This window comes from Jaculus jaculus, chromosome 9, assembly GCF_020740685.1.
Source record: "Jaculus jaculus isolate mJacJac1 chromosome 9, mJacJac1.mat.Y.cur, whole genome shotgun sequence".
Lineage (NCBI taxonomy): Eukaryota > Metazoa > Chordata > Mammalia > Rodentia > Dipodidae > Jaculus > Jaculus jaculus.
Genome location: NC_059110.1, coordinates 87,787,291 through 87,803,495, shown reverse-complemented (window position 1 = coordinate 87,803,495; position 16,205 = coordinate 87,787,291). Strand labels below are relative to the sequence as shown.

Here is a 16,205-nt window from a genome sequence, read left to right as displayed (position 1 = left end):
CTTGACCAAGGAATTTCTTTCTGACCCCCAGGAGACATTGGCATCGGCCCAGATCCGAGGCCTGCCTAACCCAGAGTCTCCCTGAAGCGCTCACTCACTCTCTCTCTCTCTCTCACACTCTCTCCGCCCCCCCCCCCCTTGATGCTTTGGCCTTACTTTGGACCCAAAGTCTATCCTAAGCACTGTGTGATCCTAAACAGCAGGTCTGTAAGAGTGGAGCAAACATGTATTAATCACCTGTTGTGTACCCCACACGCGCCTTCCTTGTGCCGCAGACCCGCGCAGTGGCCCTCTGGCACAGATGGTGGAACCCGTCTGCACTCAGCACGCCTGTCTCAGACCACCCGCCCTGCTGCTGCTGGACTTCAGTTACAAACCACCCACAGGGCAGGTCCTAACCAGCATGCTCACACTCGTATCTACTGACTGGAATTGTAAAAGTATCTTATTTATTTACTTGCACAGAAAGAGAGACACAGAAAAGAGAGAATGGGCATGCCAGGACCTTTAGCCACTGCAAACAAAGTCCAGATTCATTCACCACTTTGTACACCTGGTTTGACATGGATACTGGGGAATCGAACCCAGGTCATTAGGCTTTGCAGGCAAGTGCCTTAACCACTGAGCAATCTCTTCAGCCCAGAATTTACTTTTTTTCCAAATCATCACCATCATAATTAGAACCACCCCATCAATGCTTGTCATAGGTAGAAGGTAATTGAGGTTTCCTTCCATCTCTGAAATTCTTTTGATTTGGAGTGTGTGTGTGTGTGTGTAGCGTGATGTGCAGTGTGTGCATGGCATGTGTCCGTGTGTGTGCAGGTACACATGCCTGTGCACACACATGTTGATGGCAGGAAAACATCAGGTGCCTTCCTTTGTCACTCATCTGTGTATTTCCTGGAGACAGACCCACCAAAATTAGAGCTGCTGTTTCAGCCACAGCATTTCTCTGGTCTCCACTCCCTGCAGGACCGAGATTGCTCAGGTACAGGGCCACACCCAGATTTTTACATGGACGCTGGGGAATCGCACTTGGACTATCTCAGGCCTCCTAAATGGCAAGTGCTCTTACACCCGATCCATCTCCCCAGGCCCCTGGAATCGTTTCTTGAGGCAGGGTCTCACGTAGCCTAGGAGGGCCTCAAACTCACTACATAGTTGAATATGACCAGAGGTCAAGCTCAGCTGTTACCCTCAGGAATACCATCCACCTTTGTCCTGGCAAGTACGGTCACAAGCGTCTATACTGCTCGGCAGGGAGGGTGAGAGAGGAAGGGAAAGCAAGGCACGGGGAAGGGGGTTTGCTCTGTTGGTAATAAAGCTTTGTGGATTGTGGAGTTTCCTAGAGACACATGTATGACCCATAAAAGACCACATATCACGTTTTTAAAAATTATCTATTTATTGAGAGAGAGAAAGAGGCACACAGAGAGAGCATTGGTGCACTAGGGTCTCCAGCCACTGCAAACAAACTCCAGACGCACGTGCTACCTTGTGCATCTGGCTTACATGGGTACTGGGGAGTTGAACCTGGGTCCTTAAGCTTCATAGGCAAGCACCGTAACTGCTAAGCCATCTCTCCGGTCCTCATGTATCACTTCTGAAGACCTAGCTTGTTCCAGCAGGTGTTCGTTTGGGCCGCGATCAGTTTCTTAGGGTCCTGGTGGTGTCATAGGTGGTGTACTTTCCACAGACTTCCTTCCCCAAACAGCCACTTCTGATCGAAAGCCTCAGCTGTGTCGGGAACACAGCTGGGTAAACAGAACTAGGTACTCCAAGCCCCACCCCGCGGCCCTCAAGCCCCAGGGCGGATCACGGTCTCCACGTGCGCAGGCCCAGCCCACACCCTCCGCTGATGCTTTCCTCTTCCTGCTGGGCGAAGGTTGCTAGCAAACCCGTCCACCAGATCACATTCCCGCAGGGCCAGCTTTGCACACTCGGGAGACGCTCATCTGTGTGCTGTGGCACACCCTTAGCACTAGTTTCTCAGGAGGATGGTAAAGTCCAGGCTGCAGTGGTAACTAGTGATAGAGTGCTTACCCAGCACACAAGGACCTAGGACCTGGGCTCAGTCCCCCGGATTACAAAAATAAATAAATAAAAATAAAAAGCCACTCTACTCCTGGAGATAAAGAGCTATATCTTTAGACTTGCCATCCTCCCAGCAGAAAAACCCCTAGCTATGAAATGAACTCTCTCACCACACCCCTTATTGTACCCATTTATATATATATATATATATATATATATATGTATATAGTCCAGCAATCCTGATAGCCAGTGAGGACTTTAAGGCAAGGGAGATTCAGAAAAGCCTCTTGTGCACAGTACAAATGAAGCCCTCCACGCAGTAATGCTTTCTTGAAATGCTATCTTATAATTCCCTGGCAGGCCTTGAGTAACTGAGGAAAAGAGGTTACTGAATTAAGCCAAGCAGTTGATCACCTGTGTGTAAGACATGAACAGACGTGGAGCGACGCTGTCGGTCGGTGCAGACCGATGTGGAAAAATCATTATTGTAGATTGCACTTGGATCTCAAGCCTGACCCTCTCAGCAAGGAAGGATTGGTGCATACAAGCAGCTGCTTGCTCCTGGAGCTATCCAGCATTCTTTTTTTTATTTTAATTTTTATTTATTTATTGGAGAGAGAGAATGGGTGTGCCAAGGCCTCTGGCCCCTGCAAAGGGACTCCAGATGCATGCACCACTATGTGCATCTGGCTTACATGGGTACTGGGGAACCGAACCTAGTTCCTTAGGCTTCACAGGCAACCACCTTCACCGCTAAGCCATTTCCCCAACCCGTATCTAACATTCCTAAACACCCACAAAATATTAGAGTCAACTCAGAGTTTCATTTAATTAAGTCTCCAAAGTATCTCCTAATAGAAGCAGTAGAAACTTTAATATTAAGGAGACAACTTGCAACATACCTGCATGCTGGGATTCTAGGTGTGTGCCACCCCGCCTCATGTGCGCAAACCTAGGGCTTTGAGCATGCTAGGCAAGCACCCACTGACCTACATCCCCAGCCCCTCCGCTCTGGAATTCTTCCCCTCCAGGATGACAACCACCCCAAGCTGCTATCTTCATGCAGGGTTTTAGGGAGTCTCTGAGAGTCTCCAGTCCTTTGGGGACAAGGCTTACAAGAGCAGTGACCCCTTGAAAATTGTTCATTATCACCTCCCTGCTTCTAGCAGAGGGCCTGTTGCACAGTGGACGCTGTATAAACGGTGGTCAGGGGCTGAATAAGAAACACTACTGTGCATCTGCCCAGCTCAGAGCCAGGCAGGTGTGATCAGCAAGCCGCCCAAGGGTGTCTGCAGATGGAGAGGCTGTGATCTTGGCTTTCCCTGCAAATCCCAGGGCAGCTGGGTCTGTGCCTAGCATTGATTCAAGTGCCCACCTGCCGGGAGCTGTGGGCGGATAAGGCGATCATGGGTTCAGGATGGGCTACTGGGAGGGAGGAACGTACAAGCGGAAGTCAGGCCCGTGAGCAGCAGTCCTGGCGGGGAGGGTCTCTAAGTGCTTCCTTCATCACCTGAGACTCCTTGAAGACCTGGGCTGACCTCCAACCCTACAGATAAGGGAGGGAGGCCCCCACCGCTGGTGGTGCCTGGGTGAAGCTTGCAGCCTTGCCCACTTTGGCATCTCTGGTTCTACAGGAGCACCCTCCCGCCATGAACCTGGACTCCAGCAGCAACCCGTCCTCCACCACGTCCTCCACCCCCTCGTCGCCGGCCCCTTTCCCGACCTCATCCAACCCCTCCAGTGCCACCACGCCCCCCAACCCCTCACCTGGCCAGAGGGACAGCAGATTCAACTTCCCAGGTACCACGCCTCTGGGCTTTTTTGTAGGGGGGGGGATATGCTCAGACCCCCCCTCCCTGCTTTTTCAGCAAACCTGGAAGGTCAAGGTCAGATGTGGCCACCTCTGGCGTGTATGGAGCTCATGCTGAACGCCTTAAACGAGCTTAAGCCACGTTGGAGTTGATGCCCTTGCTGTATCCCTTACAGACCCGGATGCTGGAGCTCAGAGGGAAGGAGTGGCTTCTCCCGAGTTAGGTGTGGTGCAGAGCCTGGGCTCTCAGCATGGGCCCCAGGCTGCCCTTCTGGGCCCATGGTGACTTGCCTCACTGGCTTCTGAACTGCCAGTTGGTGTGGCAGTGCCTAGGCTGAGGCGCGGAGGCCCTCCCTGTTCCCTGCCCCCTCCGCAACTGGGGCTAGCTCCTCACAGGAGGCCTCACATCCCTTCCTAGAAAACGCAAGTACCACGTGTGACCTCCGAGTCTCAAGGCAGTGCCAACAGGGCAGACCTGGACCCCAGCTGCCCTCCAGCTCCATGCACAGATCTGTCTGTCCTGGGGTCTGCAGGGAGAGGCCAGGATTGCAGTCTCTACTAGCTGGGGTATGGCACCTTTCCAGGGAGCAGAGTGAAGCCCATTCACCCACGTGGCACTGAGCTGCTGTCTTGCCATCAGCCCTTAACCTACCCAGTTTGCAGTACTGGAGGAAGGAGGGGCAGCTGTGAGGTTCCTGTTTGCTGTGACCCCTCTTGCCTTCTCTGGCCGTGGGGTCCAGGTCAGCAACCCCCCTCCCCAGTCACTGGCCCTGGAGCTCCCGGTCTAAGAAGAGAGAGATAGAGCTTTCTCAGTGCCAGGAGACCCCTGCCAGGGCCACACCCACACAGCCCACAGCTGGCCATGCAGCCTCTGGTCATCTCTCAGGGACCTGAGGGCTTCTGGGGGAGGTGAGGGACTGAAGAGTAAGGCTTGGTTTCCCCGTTCCTGCGCCTTACTACACACCCCGCTGGAGACCTCTTAGCAAGGCCTTCTCTCGACACGCTCACTTCTGCCTGAGACGGATCCATAGCCCTCTGGACTAACTTCCCCTCCCATTTTACGCTACCATTATTTTCTGAGGGTCTTTTGCTAATCCACTTACTTTGGTTACTCTTAAAGGAAGAAACAGCCGAACAAAACGGTCACAGAAGTCCTTTCACTCACACATGTCCCATGAGGTGGTAGGCACACTCACTGCCCCCTCTCACTCTCTGTGATCTTAGTAGACCCATGAGGCAACGCCCTGGGGGCTGGGCCAGTCTGGCCGATGTCTAACCTGGGGAAGGGACTGCCACATACCCGCCCTGTGCTGTCCAGGAGCACCGAGGTTGACCTTCACAGGCAAGCTTGGGCAAGTCCTCCAGAGCCTAGCAGATGGTAGGACTGAAATTAGAACACCCCATGGCCTGATGGCACACGCCTGGAATCCCAACTACTTGGGAAGCTGAAGCAGGAGTCCCAAGCCATGAGTTCAAGGCCAGCCCAGGAAACACAGGAAAACCTCGTCTCAAAGAAAAAAAAAAACAATTTGTCTTAAAATCCAGAATGCCAGTATGTCCCTTGAGAGAGAAGGTGTGGTGGCGCACGCCTTTTAGTCCCAGCACTCGGGAGGCAGAGGTGGGAGGATCACCATGAGTTTGAGGCCACCCTGAGGCTACATAGTTAATTCCAGGTCAGCCTGGACTAGAGTGAAACCCTACCACGGGGGGAAAAAAAAGAGAGAGAGAGAGAGAGAGAGTCAGAGAGAGAGAGAGAAAGCGTGTCAGGGCTCTTCAGGACAGAGAAGGCTGGCTGCTCTGCACACTGGCTATTGAGCATTTTCAGAGCCACAGTTTTTCTCCTGCTGTGTCATGATTTCCTGGCTCAAATGCATTTTCCAGAGAAAAAGTGGCCTAGGCTTGCCCAGTGTGCACTGGCTGGGGCTCTGCAGGGGGATGGTCACTAAGATGGGTCCGGAGCACCCATCCTCCAATGCAGCTCCTTAACTCTTGGGTTCCCTGCAGCCCCAGTTTTCTTCAGCTCTCTTTCTCCTTCCTGCATGGCTGTGCCTGTCCTCACCAGTCCCACCTGGGGTGGGGCCACCTCAGCCAGTAACCAGTTCCTGCCCCTTCCCCAAGCCCATGAGCCCCCCGCGTTTGCGTTCTGTGTGTGACTCACCTCCTCTTCTGTTTAAAGCTGCCTACTTCATTCATCATAGACAGCAGTTTATCTTTCCAGGTGAGTCTTGCATGGGATCCACTAACTGCCCCTGCTGCCATCCTCTGTCCCTGCTACCCGATCCCCCCCCACACCCCAGGAACTCGAGTCTGCAGCGCTGGGCAAGGTGGCAGGGCAAAGGACCTAGAGGTGGGCCCTTAGGTGGGCCAAGGGACCCTGGAATCTGCCCTGTCTAGCCTCTGGCACAGAAGCGCAGGCAGCTTGTTCAAGGTCACACCTGTGGAAAGTGGCAGAAGCAGCGCTAGGACCTGGGTTTGCCTAGTGAGGGGAGAGGCTGTTTGCTGTCACCCAGTACATAATGACAAGGAGATGGCTTCTTGGCGCCATCTGTCAGGCTTCCCCTTTCCCAGTCTGATGCCACACAGTGACACCTGCTGGCTATCACTGGAACTACCTTCTTATTGCAGAAAACTCAAAGGATTAAAACAGAATTTCATTCCCTTCCACAAAAACTGTTCTGTACAGTTACATTTGGCCATATTCGTGCCCCTAAAGATTCTGTATGGACAGTGTTTTGTTTCTCACCCACCAAAGGAAACCAACGCTATGTGTCTGATTTTCTTTGGTTTACTAGAACTGTGTGAAAGCCACAATATTTTGGTCATTCCAGGCTTTTCTGTTCCTCACCTCAGCTCCATTCAGGAATTGACTTGAAACATTTGGGAGTCCTTATGCACACAGCTCTGCCCAGGCGTGTGCCAGGGGCCTAGGGGAGCATGCCCTTTTTGCTGTGACTCCACCCAAGGGTCTGCTTGGCTGCTAGCTCTGGGACATATACAGGAGGGCCCCCTAAAGTGAGGGACGACCATGCTGCTTCCTGAAGGACCCATTACGTCCTGCAGATGTTGGGGCCAGGCGGGGTGGGAATTCCATGTTCACAGCAGAATGGACTGTGTACTCTTTTCAGGGAGACATTTGCCCTCTCTTGGGTGCCATTTCTCCCTGACCCCCATCCCTTGGGCATGCGTAGCTTCTGTGGAAATGCTTCAGGTAGGTGGAAATGCCAGGGTGCCCTTGGCAGTCTGTGAGGATGAGAGATTAGTGACTGGAGAGACCTTCGCAGGGTCTCTTGAGGCCCAGGACCCTCAAGCTTCCCAGAATGTCAGGCACAATAAGGAAACCCACTGCGTCTGTCAGAGTAGCCCTGAAGAAAGTTCTAAAAGGAAGGAGGTAAAGGAAGAGCTGATGGCTAGGCAGTGGAGGGAGGGTCCTTGTCCAAGGCAGGAGGGGGGCTGCTCATAGCGTGGACCATTGCCACTTCCTGTCTCCCTTTTGGCTGAGGGAGCACAGGGTCCACTCCAGCCCTGGGGCACTTCGGTCACACACTGGGGAGACGACCTGTTTTGGTGTCCCTGAGCGTCAGTCTTTCTATACTGGGACCGCAGGGGTGAGCCTTGGATACTCGGCCTGCGGCTCCTGGTGCATGGTTGGGGAATTTCCTCCACAGTTGCGCACTAGCTGCCCGGTCCCTACAGCCAAGGGGCTGGGGCCCCCCTGCAAATTCCCAGCATCTGCAGCAGGTGTTGAGCCCACAGAATCGATGCGTTCTGCCATCCAGGCAGGCGGTCTCCCTACTGTAAACAGCCGTGGCAGCCAGGCACGACGTTTAACTTCTGCTGCTGGCTTGTGGTGCTAACTGTCCCAAATCCCACACCCAGGGCCCCTGCCTGGACCTGCACACTGTAGAGTTGGGGTCTGTGTCCACTGAAAGATGAGCTCAAGTTGGTCCCGTGGAAGTGAGCTGGGGAGTAACACAGTTCAGGGGAGAGGTGGCATCCCTGGTGTGCTGGGCTCCAGGCTGGTGTCTTCGGGGACGCAGGAAGGTGGATTCATACTTTACATTCATTTCTTGTTTTCTTCAGATATTTCAGCCTTTCCACAGGCAAGCCCAAGTCCGCTCCCCAACGCACCCGACAGTACACGGTATGCACACTAAATCGCGTCCCTTTCTCTTCCTAGGGACTTGTTGATGCTGGACCCAAATACCTTACCATCTGCAACCCCACCCCTAAATCGCTGACCTTCCCATTCTGAGGCAGTCAAGAGCACAGGGCTCATTCACCTGGGCCTGCCTAGGGGCCTATTGGCCTGTCAGTGCAGGGAGTACTCTGTGGGGGTGTTTGGGGAACTGCAGGTAGCCTATGGCCCAGGAGGGGGGAACACAGAGCTGGAGACCTGCTACCTACAGGTAGCTCCGGCCTCTGGAGTCAGACTGTACTGAGCACCTTGCTCCTGCTTCCTCACAGCCTTCAGCCCAGTGAGGTAGGGATTGTGGAAGGTGCAGCCGGCTCAAAAGGATCAAGTCCTGTGAGGTCAAACAATGAGGAAATGACATCCAGATCTCAAAGGCAGGGCTGTGAGGCTCCAGGCTCTAAGTGCGCTCTGGACGTGGTACTGCAGGCTCCAGGTGGTAACCGCCCACCCCTCATCCCCACCTCTAGACCCCACTGCTTTCAGTCAGCCTGGAGAGAACACAGAGGCCTGGGCCTTCACTTCCCCATAGCCTTGATTGTAGAGATGGGTCACAGCAAAGGCTTAGGCCTAGTGGCCTTTTGTCTCAGAGCTCGCCCAGGAGTGGCCTCTGCCCAGCTCAGAGTCTCCTTAACAAAGTCTGTTTCCTTCTTAGGCTCGATGACCAGCCTAAAGCACAAGTGCTGGAGGTTCACGAAGTGGAGGTGAGTGTGGATGACTGCTTGCAGAGCCCAGAGGCCGCTGGGCTCCTAGAACACGCATGGAGGTCTGGGGAGTGAGGGGGGCCAGGCCTGCTGTGGGTGTGAATGCACACGCACCACAGGCAAGAACGAAGCAGTGTGCAAGGAGCAAGTTTCCTTTTGCTAGATGAAGTGCATGCTTAATTCTCCCGGTCCTCGGTCAGATGCATGGGCCCTGGCCTTGTGGCTGACTCTGTCTGTCGAAGTGTGCTCAGTGATTCTAGTTGGATCCAGGGTCAAGAACCACAACTGTCTTACCCTTAATGTGCCACAGTGGTACATGCCTCTAATCCCGGCACTTGGGGAGAGGGAGCTAGGAGGATTGGGAGTTAAGGTATACTTGGCTACGTAATAAATGTGAGGCCAGCCTGGCTACTTGAGACCCTGCCTCAAAAAAATAGAAAGGAAGGGCCAGACATGGCGGCGCACACCTTTAACCCCAGCACTCAGGAGGCAGAGGTGGGAGGATCACTGTGAGTTTGAGGCCACCCTGAGACGACATACTGAATTCCAGGTCAGCCTGGGCTAGAGTGAACCTTACCTTTGAAAAACCAAAAAAAGAGAGAGAGAGAGAGAGAGAAAAGAAAGCTGTCTTGACCCTCAGACAGACGTGTGGTTGAACCTGTGACCCCCACAGTGCAGTATGGCTTAGTGACTGCTGCCCAGGGGACAGTTGGACACTCTATGTAAAGATAAGAGGATACCAGAAAGCTGAGTGCAGTTCCCAGGATGATCTTCGAGGGTTGGCAGGATGAAGGACCTCGAAGTCACATGGCCAGCAGTCACATTTTGTGGATGAAGACACAGAGATCGCTGGATGTGGTGGCTCATGCCTATCATTTCAACACTTGGGAGACAGAGTCTGAGGCCTGCCTGAGCTGCAGAATTAGTTTCAAATTAGCCTGTGCTAGAGTGACTGACACACACATTCACACACCAGTGCCAAGTGACCCACTCGCTGGAGCCTCGCCCTGTCGGCGCAGCCTCTCCTTTACCTGGCCCGGGCTCTGGAAGGAGAGGGTCCACTCCCTTCCCCTCAGCCTGCTCTCCTTTCAGGCTGAGGAGCCTGAAGCTGGGAAGTCAGAGGCAGAAGATGACGAGGATGAGGTGGACGACCTGCCCAGCTCCCGCCGGCCCTGGCGGGGCCCCATCTCCCGCAAAGCCAGCCAGACCAGCGTGTACCTGCAGGAGTGGGATATCCCCTTCGAGCAGGTGGAGCTGGGCGAGCCCATCGGGCAGGGCCGCTGGGGCCGCGTGCACCGGGGCCGCTGGCATGGCGAGGTGGCCATTCGGCTGCTGGAGATGGACGGCCACAACCAGGACCACCTGAAGCTGTTCAAGAAAGAGGTGATGAACTACCGGCAGACGAGGCACGAGAATGTAGTGCTGTTCATGGGGGCCTGCATGAACCCGCCCCGCCTGGCCATCATCACCAGGTGAGCAGTCCCCAACAGGGCCCTGGGGCCAGCACAGCCTTCCTGTCCCTGCTGTTTGCGTGGATGCCCTGGAAGGTGTGGAAAGGTTAGTAGAGAGAGAGAGACCTAGAATGACCCTCAGACGGAAGTGTGGTTGAGCTTGTGAACGCCCCCCCCCGCCCCAGCAGGGCAGTATGGTTTAGTTACTGCTGCCCAGGGGACAGTTGGATACTATGTAAAAACAGAAGAGGCCAAAAATGGAGTCTCATTTCCTCACTTAACCTCCTGACATTTAAAAAAAATAAAAATTAAAAAAGATAACACAACCCAGTGTGGTGGCCCATGCCTATAATCCCAGCACTCAGGACACGGAGGAAGGAGAATTAGAAATTCAAGGTCACCCTTGGGCAAATAATGAGTTTGGTTCAAGTCCCTATCTTAAAAATAAATGCATGAGGGTTGGGGAAATGGCTTAGTGTTTAAGGCATTTGCCTGCAAAGCCTAAGGATCCCAGTTCGATTCCCCAGGACCCATGTAAGCACAAGGGGGCACAAGCGTCTAGAGTTCGTTTGCAGTGGCTAGAGACCCCAGCACACCCATTCTCGCTTTCTCTCTGTCTCTTCCTCACTATTTATTTATTTATTTTGGTTTTTCAAGGTAGGGTCTCACTCTAGCCCAGGCTGACCTGGAATTCACTATGGAGACTCAGGGTAGCCTCGAACTCACGGCAATCCTCCTGCCTCTGCCTCCCAAGTGCTGGGATTAAAGGCATGCGCCACCACACCAGGCCTCTCTCTTTCTCTCAAATAAATAAGTTTAAAAAGATTAAAATAGTTTAAAAAAATAAATGGATGAATAAACAATAATAAATAAGCATAGACTGGAGAGATGGCTCAGCAGTTAAGGTGCTTGCCTGCAAAGCCTAATGACCCAGGTTCAATTCCCCAGTACCCACATAAGCCAGATACACAAGGTGGCGCATGCGTCTGAAGTTCATCTGCAATGACTAGAGGCCCTGGTGTGCCCATTCTCTCTGTATATACATGCTTCTTTCTCTCTATCAAATAAATAAATAAAATGTATTTTAACTAGGCAAACAGAGCTGGATCTAGTAGCACACACCTGGAATCCTAGCACTTAGAGGGTGAAGCAAAAGAATCTCGAGGACTAAAGAGATGGCTCAATGGTTAAGGTGGTTGCAGAGCCTAACAACTTAGGTTCGATTCCCCAATGCCCACATAAGCCAGATGCACAAAGTGGCATAGGCATCTGGAGTTTGTTCACAGTGGCTAGAGGCCCTGGCGCGCCCCTACCCTCCCTCTGTCTGTATCTCTATGCTTGCAAGTAAATAAAACTAGTAAACAAGCAAACAAAAAGAATCTTGCCGGGCGTGGTGGCACACGCCTTTAATCCCGGTACTCGGGAGGCAGAGGTATGAGGGTCACTGTGAGTTCAAGGTCACCCTGGAAACATTGAAAACATTGGAAATCTTTGGGGAGAACCCCAGAGCCTAGGTGACAGGCCTAGAGGCCAAGTTCTTCTCTGAGATCATGAGCTCATGCCCTGCTCTGGCCCTGCTGAGGCTGGGCTGCCCGGGATGGCTGGAAGTGTGCATGAGCTGTTGCCTCATGCCGGGTGGCAAGCCTCTGGCCACAAGAACAGGTGTGCACCTGGGTGTGTGCCTGACACTTCTAAGCCAGGCCCCGGTAGGAGTAAGCTTCGGGCTTGGCTGGAGAACATGTGTTCTTCGACTTGTGGTAGAGTGGCAAACCTTCGAGAAGCAGGTGGGCACAGGTCTTCCGAGAGTTCCACAAGGAACAGGTTGGCCTTCACCAGCCGCAGGCCTCTGACCTGTCCCCACCATCCTCAACAGTTTCTGCAAGGGGCGCACGTTACACTCGTTTGTGAGAGACCCCAAGACATCTCTGGACATTAACAAGACAAGGCAGATCGCTCAGGAGATCATCAAGGTAAAGGTGGCCCAGCACTGGGCACTGGGCTTCTAGCTGCTTCCTGAGCTCTTGGTCCTTACCCCCGCTGGGTCTGTCCCTGTCGGGTGGTTTGTGGCTGCCCTGTCTCCTGGGGCTTGTTGGGGTGGGCCCCCGTCTCATCCCCTCACAGAGGTGACCACTCGGTTGGCACTGATAGAACTGAATTCGTGGTGAAGGGCCTTGGCAGGTTCTAAAGATGGTTTCACTCCTGGTCCCAACAGCTGTGTGACCTTGGACCAGATTGTCTAGCCTTTCTGAGCCTTAACTTCCTCCCAAGAAAATAGAGACATGCATGGAGCGGTGGCTCAGTAGTTAAGGCACTTGCCTGCAGAGCCTACCGACCTGAGTTTGATTCCTTGGTACCTATGTAAAGCCAAGCCAGATGTGCAAAGTGGTGCAGGCACCTGGAGTCCATTTGCAATGGCTGGAGGCTCTGGCATGCCCTTTTTCTCTGCCTGTCTCTTTTCTCTCTCTCCCTCTTTCTTTTTTTTTTTTTTTCAAGGTTGGTTCTTGTTCCAGCCCAGGCTGACCTGGAATTCACTATGGAGTCTCAGGGTAGCCTCAAACTCACGGGCGATCCTCCTACTTCTGCCTCCCGAGTTCTGGGATTAAAGGCGTGCGCCACCATGCCCGGCTCTCACTCTCTGTGTTTGCAAATAAATACATAATTTAAAAATAAAGTATCACAACATGCATACTACCCCCATCAACGGTTGCAAGCAGAGACAGAATGCGAAGACCACTCAGCGCGGGGCTGTGCTTAGTGAGGGCTTGTTAAGATTGGTGACATGGGACAGAGGATTTCCTTTTGGAGCACAAAAGAACCCATGGTTTTTGCCTTCAAGTTTCCAAATCCAGGTTTCCTGAGGGCAGACCTCAGATGGAGCTCTTCCTGGGGCTGTATTTTGTCTGGTTCTATCAGCTATTTCCTAAAAGTGGCTTTTCTGTCCTTAGACATCACTTTCCTTCCCTTGTCCCAAGACCCCCTTATAGCCAGGGAGTATTTTCCTGCGGAAGTCTGGAGCACCCTGGTGAGAAGGTGGGGTCCGTTTCTGCCCCATCATCTTTCCCCAGAGTCCTCAGGAGTCCTGGGACTGGTGTTTGAAGGCAGCTGAGACCTTGGATGAGGTCACACTGTCAGGTCTGCTGCCCATGCTGCTGGGCCCCCAGTAGTCAATCCAGAGACAGCACTGGATGAAATTGCCCCACCACTTTTCCTGGGTGCTGGATGGGGCGGCTGAGGCTCAGAGAGGCTGGCACTGTGCCTACAGCCACGCAGTGCCAGAGTCTGAGCAGAGGATGAACGGGAAGCCCAGATTTCAGGCTCAGTGTGGGCTCCTTCCTTAGTACGGATATCAGGAATGCCCAAAGCTAGAGGCCTTTCTGGGGATCATCTGTTTCCTGAGAGCAAAGATCAACTAAGCAAATTCCAAGACAGGCTCTAGCTCCCTGGAGCATCGGGGCATCTAGCCCAGCGTGTGGCCCTGGGTAGCTCAGTCCCTGTCACTTATCTCCACCACCCCCTGACGTGAGGCTGCCTATCTTCCAGGGCATGGGCTATCTTCATGCCAAGGGCATCGTCCATAAAGACCTCAAGTCCAAGAACGTCTTTTACGACAATGGCAAAGTCGTCATCACAGACTTCGGGCTCTTTGGAATCTCGGGTGTGGTCCGCGAGGAGCGGTGAGTTGGCCTTCACGTCTGGGAGAAGCTGAGGTGCTTAGGTGGGCATGGTGTCCCCCTGCTATGTCACCAGGGAGCCATCCTCCCTGCAGGAAGGTCAGTTCTTTGGCGTGTGGTTCCAGTGTGGGCGATGTTTAGTTCTCCTACTTGATTTCGGCTTGGTCCCCCGGCTGGGGTTCAGCTTGTCTGCTCATTGACTAGGGCAAGGGACCAGGCTCACATCCTGGATGAGAAGAAAACATCAGGTCTTACTTCCTACAGCTTTGAAGGGGCTGGCAAGGCTCCTCCCTAAATATCTGGGGGATCTCAACGAGGTTGGCAGCCAGGCCAGAGAGCCACCAGGCAGGTTTGAGATCCACAGACAGGCCCGAGGCCCTGAACCAAGCAACCACTCTCCCAGTACAGGGGTGGTGCCATTGCCAGCAGGTCTCCGCCAGCCCCAAACTTGGCCTGCTTTCCTGGAAGAGCCCAGGGTCTTCTGTGTCTATACCTAGAAGTGCCAAGCAGGTCCCGTGTGTTCCTCTCGGTGGCTTTCCTTTCACTGTGCAGGGGTGGATGCCCGCCCAGGCCTGGGTGAGCAGGCGAGGCTCCTGCCGCCTGCTGACAGTAGCATGTCCCTGTCCTACTCTCTAGGCGTGAGAACCAACTGAAGCTGTCCCACGACTGGCTGTGCTACCTGGCACCCGAGATCGTGCGTGAGATGACGCCAGGGAAGGACGAAGACCAGCTGCCCTTTTCCAAAGCTGCCGACGTCTACGCCTTTGGGTGAGCAGGCCCCTCGGGGCCGGGCAGCTGTGCTTTGGAAACCAGCCTGGTTTTGAGTCCTGGCTGTGCTGCTTGTTGGCCGAGTGACCACATCCTTGACCTTCTGTTTGCCTGGGCTCTAACATGGGGGAGTCACAGTGCCTCGCACAGGGTCGTTTTGTGAGGAACCCCCCAGGAGCTCATGCTGTGGGGGGGGATTGGGTTTCCACAGCACTGTGTGGTATGAGCTACAAGCAAGAGACTGGCCCTTTAAACACCAACCTGCAGAGGCCTTGATCTGGCAGATCGGAAGCGGGGAAGGAATGAAGCGGGTCCTGGCTTCCGTCAGCCTGGGGAAGGAAGTCAGCGTAAGTAGAGGGCATCAGGGCCAGAGGGAGGGCGGGCATGTGACGTGGCCACCTTCCATTCACCCGCCTGGGCAGCGTCCACCGAGGGGCTCTGCTACCCACAGGAGTAAAGTTAAAGGTTAAAAACAGGCATACTATGCTGGCACATATACTAAAATTGGAATGATGCAGAGATTAGCATGGCCACTGCCCAAGGATAACATGCAAATTCGTGAAGTGTTCCATATCTTTTTTTTAAAGTGCATTCTGGGCTGGAGAGGTGGCTCAGTGGTTTAGACACTTGCTTACAAAGCCTAAACACCCAGGTTCAATTCCCTAGTACTCATGTAAAGCCAGAGGCCCAAGCATCTGGAGTTTGTTTGCATTGGCAGGAGGCCCTGACCTGCGCTCTCTGTCTCTCTTTCTATCTCCTTGCAAATAGATAAAATATATATGTGTGTATCTTTTTAAATTTTAAAAAATAATTCATGGGCTGGAGAGATGGCTTAGTGGTTAAGCGCTTGCCTGTGAAGCCTAAGAACCCCGGTTCAAGGCTCGATTCCCCAGGACCCACGTTAGCCAGATGCACAAGGGGGCGCACGCATCTGGAGTTCGTTTGCAGTGGCTGGAAGCCCTGGCGCGCCCATTCTCTGCCTGTCTCTATCTGCTTCTTTCTCTGTCACTCTTAAATAAATAAATAAACAAAAAAAATAATTCATACATACTGAAAACAGACCAATGCAGGGAGGCATGGAGAAGAAATAACCATCTGTAGCACCCCACTGGCAGCCTCTGTCTTGATTTCCTTCCATACTTTTCAGATAATGGCTTGCCTTGATCTTCAAGATGAAAAAGTGTAGTGCCTTAGGTGTTGCTTACATGAAATGTAAAGCTCACTACTAAAAATACAAGCGGTGGGCAAGGAAACATAGCTCAGCTGGCAGAGTGCTTGCCTAGCATGCACAGTGCTCTGGGTACCAAGTCCAGTGCACCTCCTCAGCACGAATCAGCCAGACATGCTACTGCATCCTGTAACCTCAGCACCTGAGAGGTAGAGGCAGGAGGGTCAGAAGTTCAAGTCATCCCCAGCTACACTTCAGGTTCAAGGCTAGCTGGGCTACATAGTGTACATAGTGTTCTATAAGCAGCTTGGACTAAAGTGAGACCTTGCCTCAATAAAACAACCCAAAGAAGTGTTATTTTAAAATATATTAAACTTTTATTGTTGGGTTTTTTTTGAGACAAGGCCTCA

At 53.1% G+C, this 16,205-nt stretch overlaps 1 protein-coding gene and 1 pseudogene across 5 annotated transcripts in view; both read left to right on the top strand.

Moving 5' to 3' along the window:
* Ksr1 (kinase suppressor of ras 1) overlaps positions 1–16,205 on the top strand; it is a 166,705-nt gene that overhangs the window by 141,512 nt on the left and 8,988 nt on the right. For 4 of the 5 annotated variants that reach the window (XM_045158601.1, XM_045158603.1, XM_045158605.1 and 1 more), the window contains 9 exons: positions 3,669–3,834; positions 6,021–6,062; positions 7,925–7,985; positions 8,689–8,737; positions 9,830–10,209; positions 12,062–12,158; positions 13,729–13,862; positions 14,496–14,627; positions 14,839–14,974. In XM_045158601.1, the coding sequence (XP_045014536.1) occupies positions 3,669–3,834; positions 6,021–6,062; positions 7,925–7,985; positions 8,689–8,737; positions 9,830–10,209; positions 12,062–12,158; positions 13,729–13,862; positions 14,496–14,627; positions 14,839–14,974 (1,197 nt within the window). The remainder of the gene's footprint in view (positions 1–3,668; positions 3,835–6,020; positions 6,063–7,924; positions 7,986–8,688; positions 8,738–9,829; positions 10,210–12,061; positions 12,159–13,728; positions 13,863–14,495; positions 14,628–14,838; positions 14,975–16,205) is intronic. The other variant, XM_045158602.1, reaches the window with a different exon arrangement.
* LOC123463789 lies at positions 15,106–15,205 on the top strand (annotated as a pseudogene).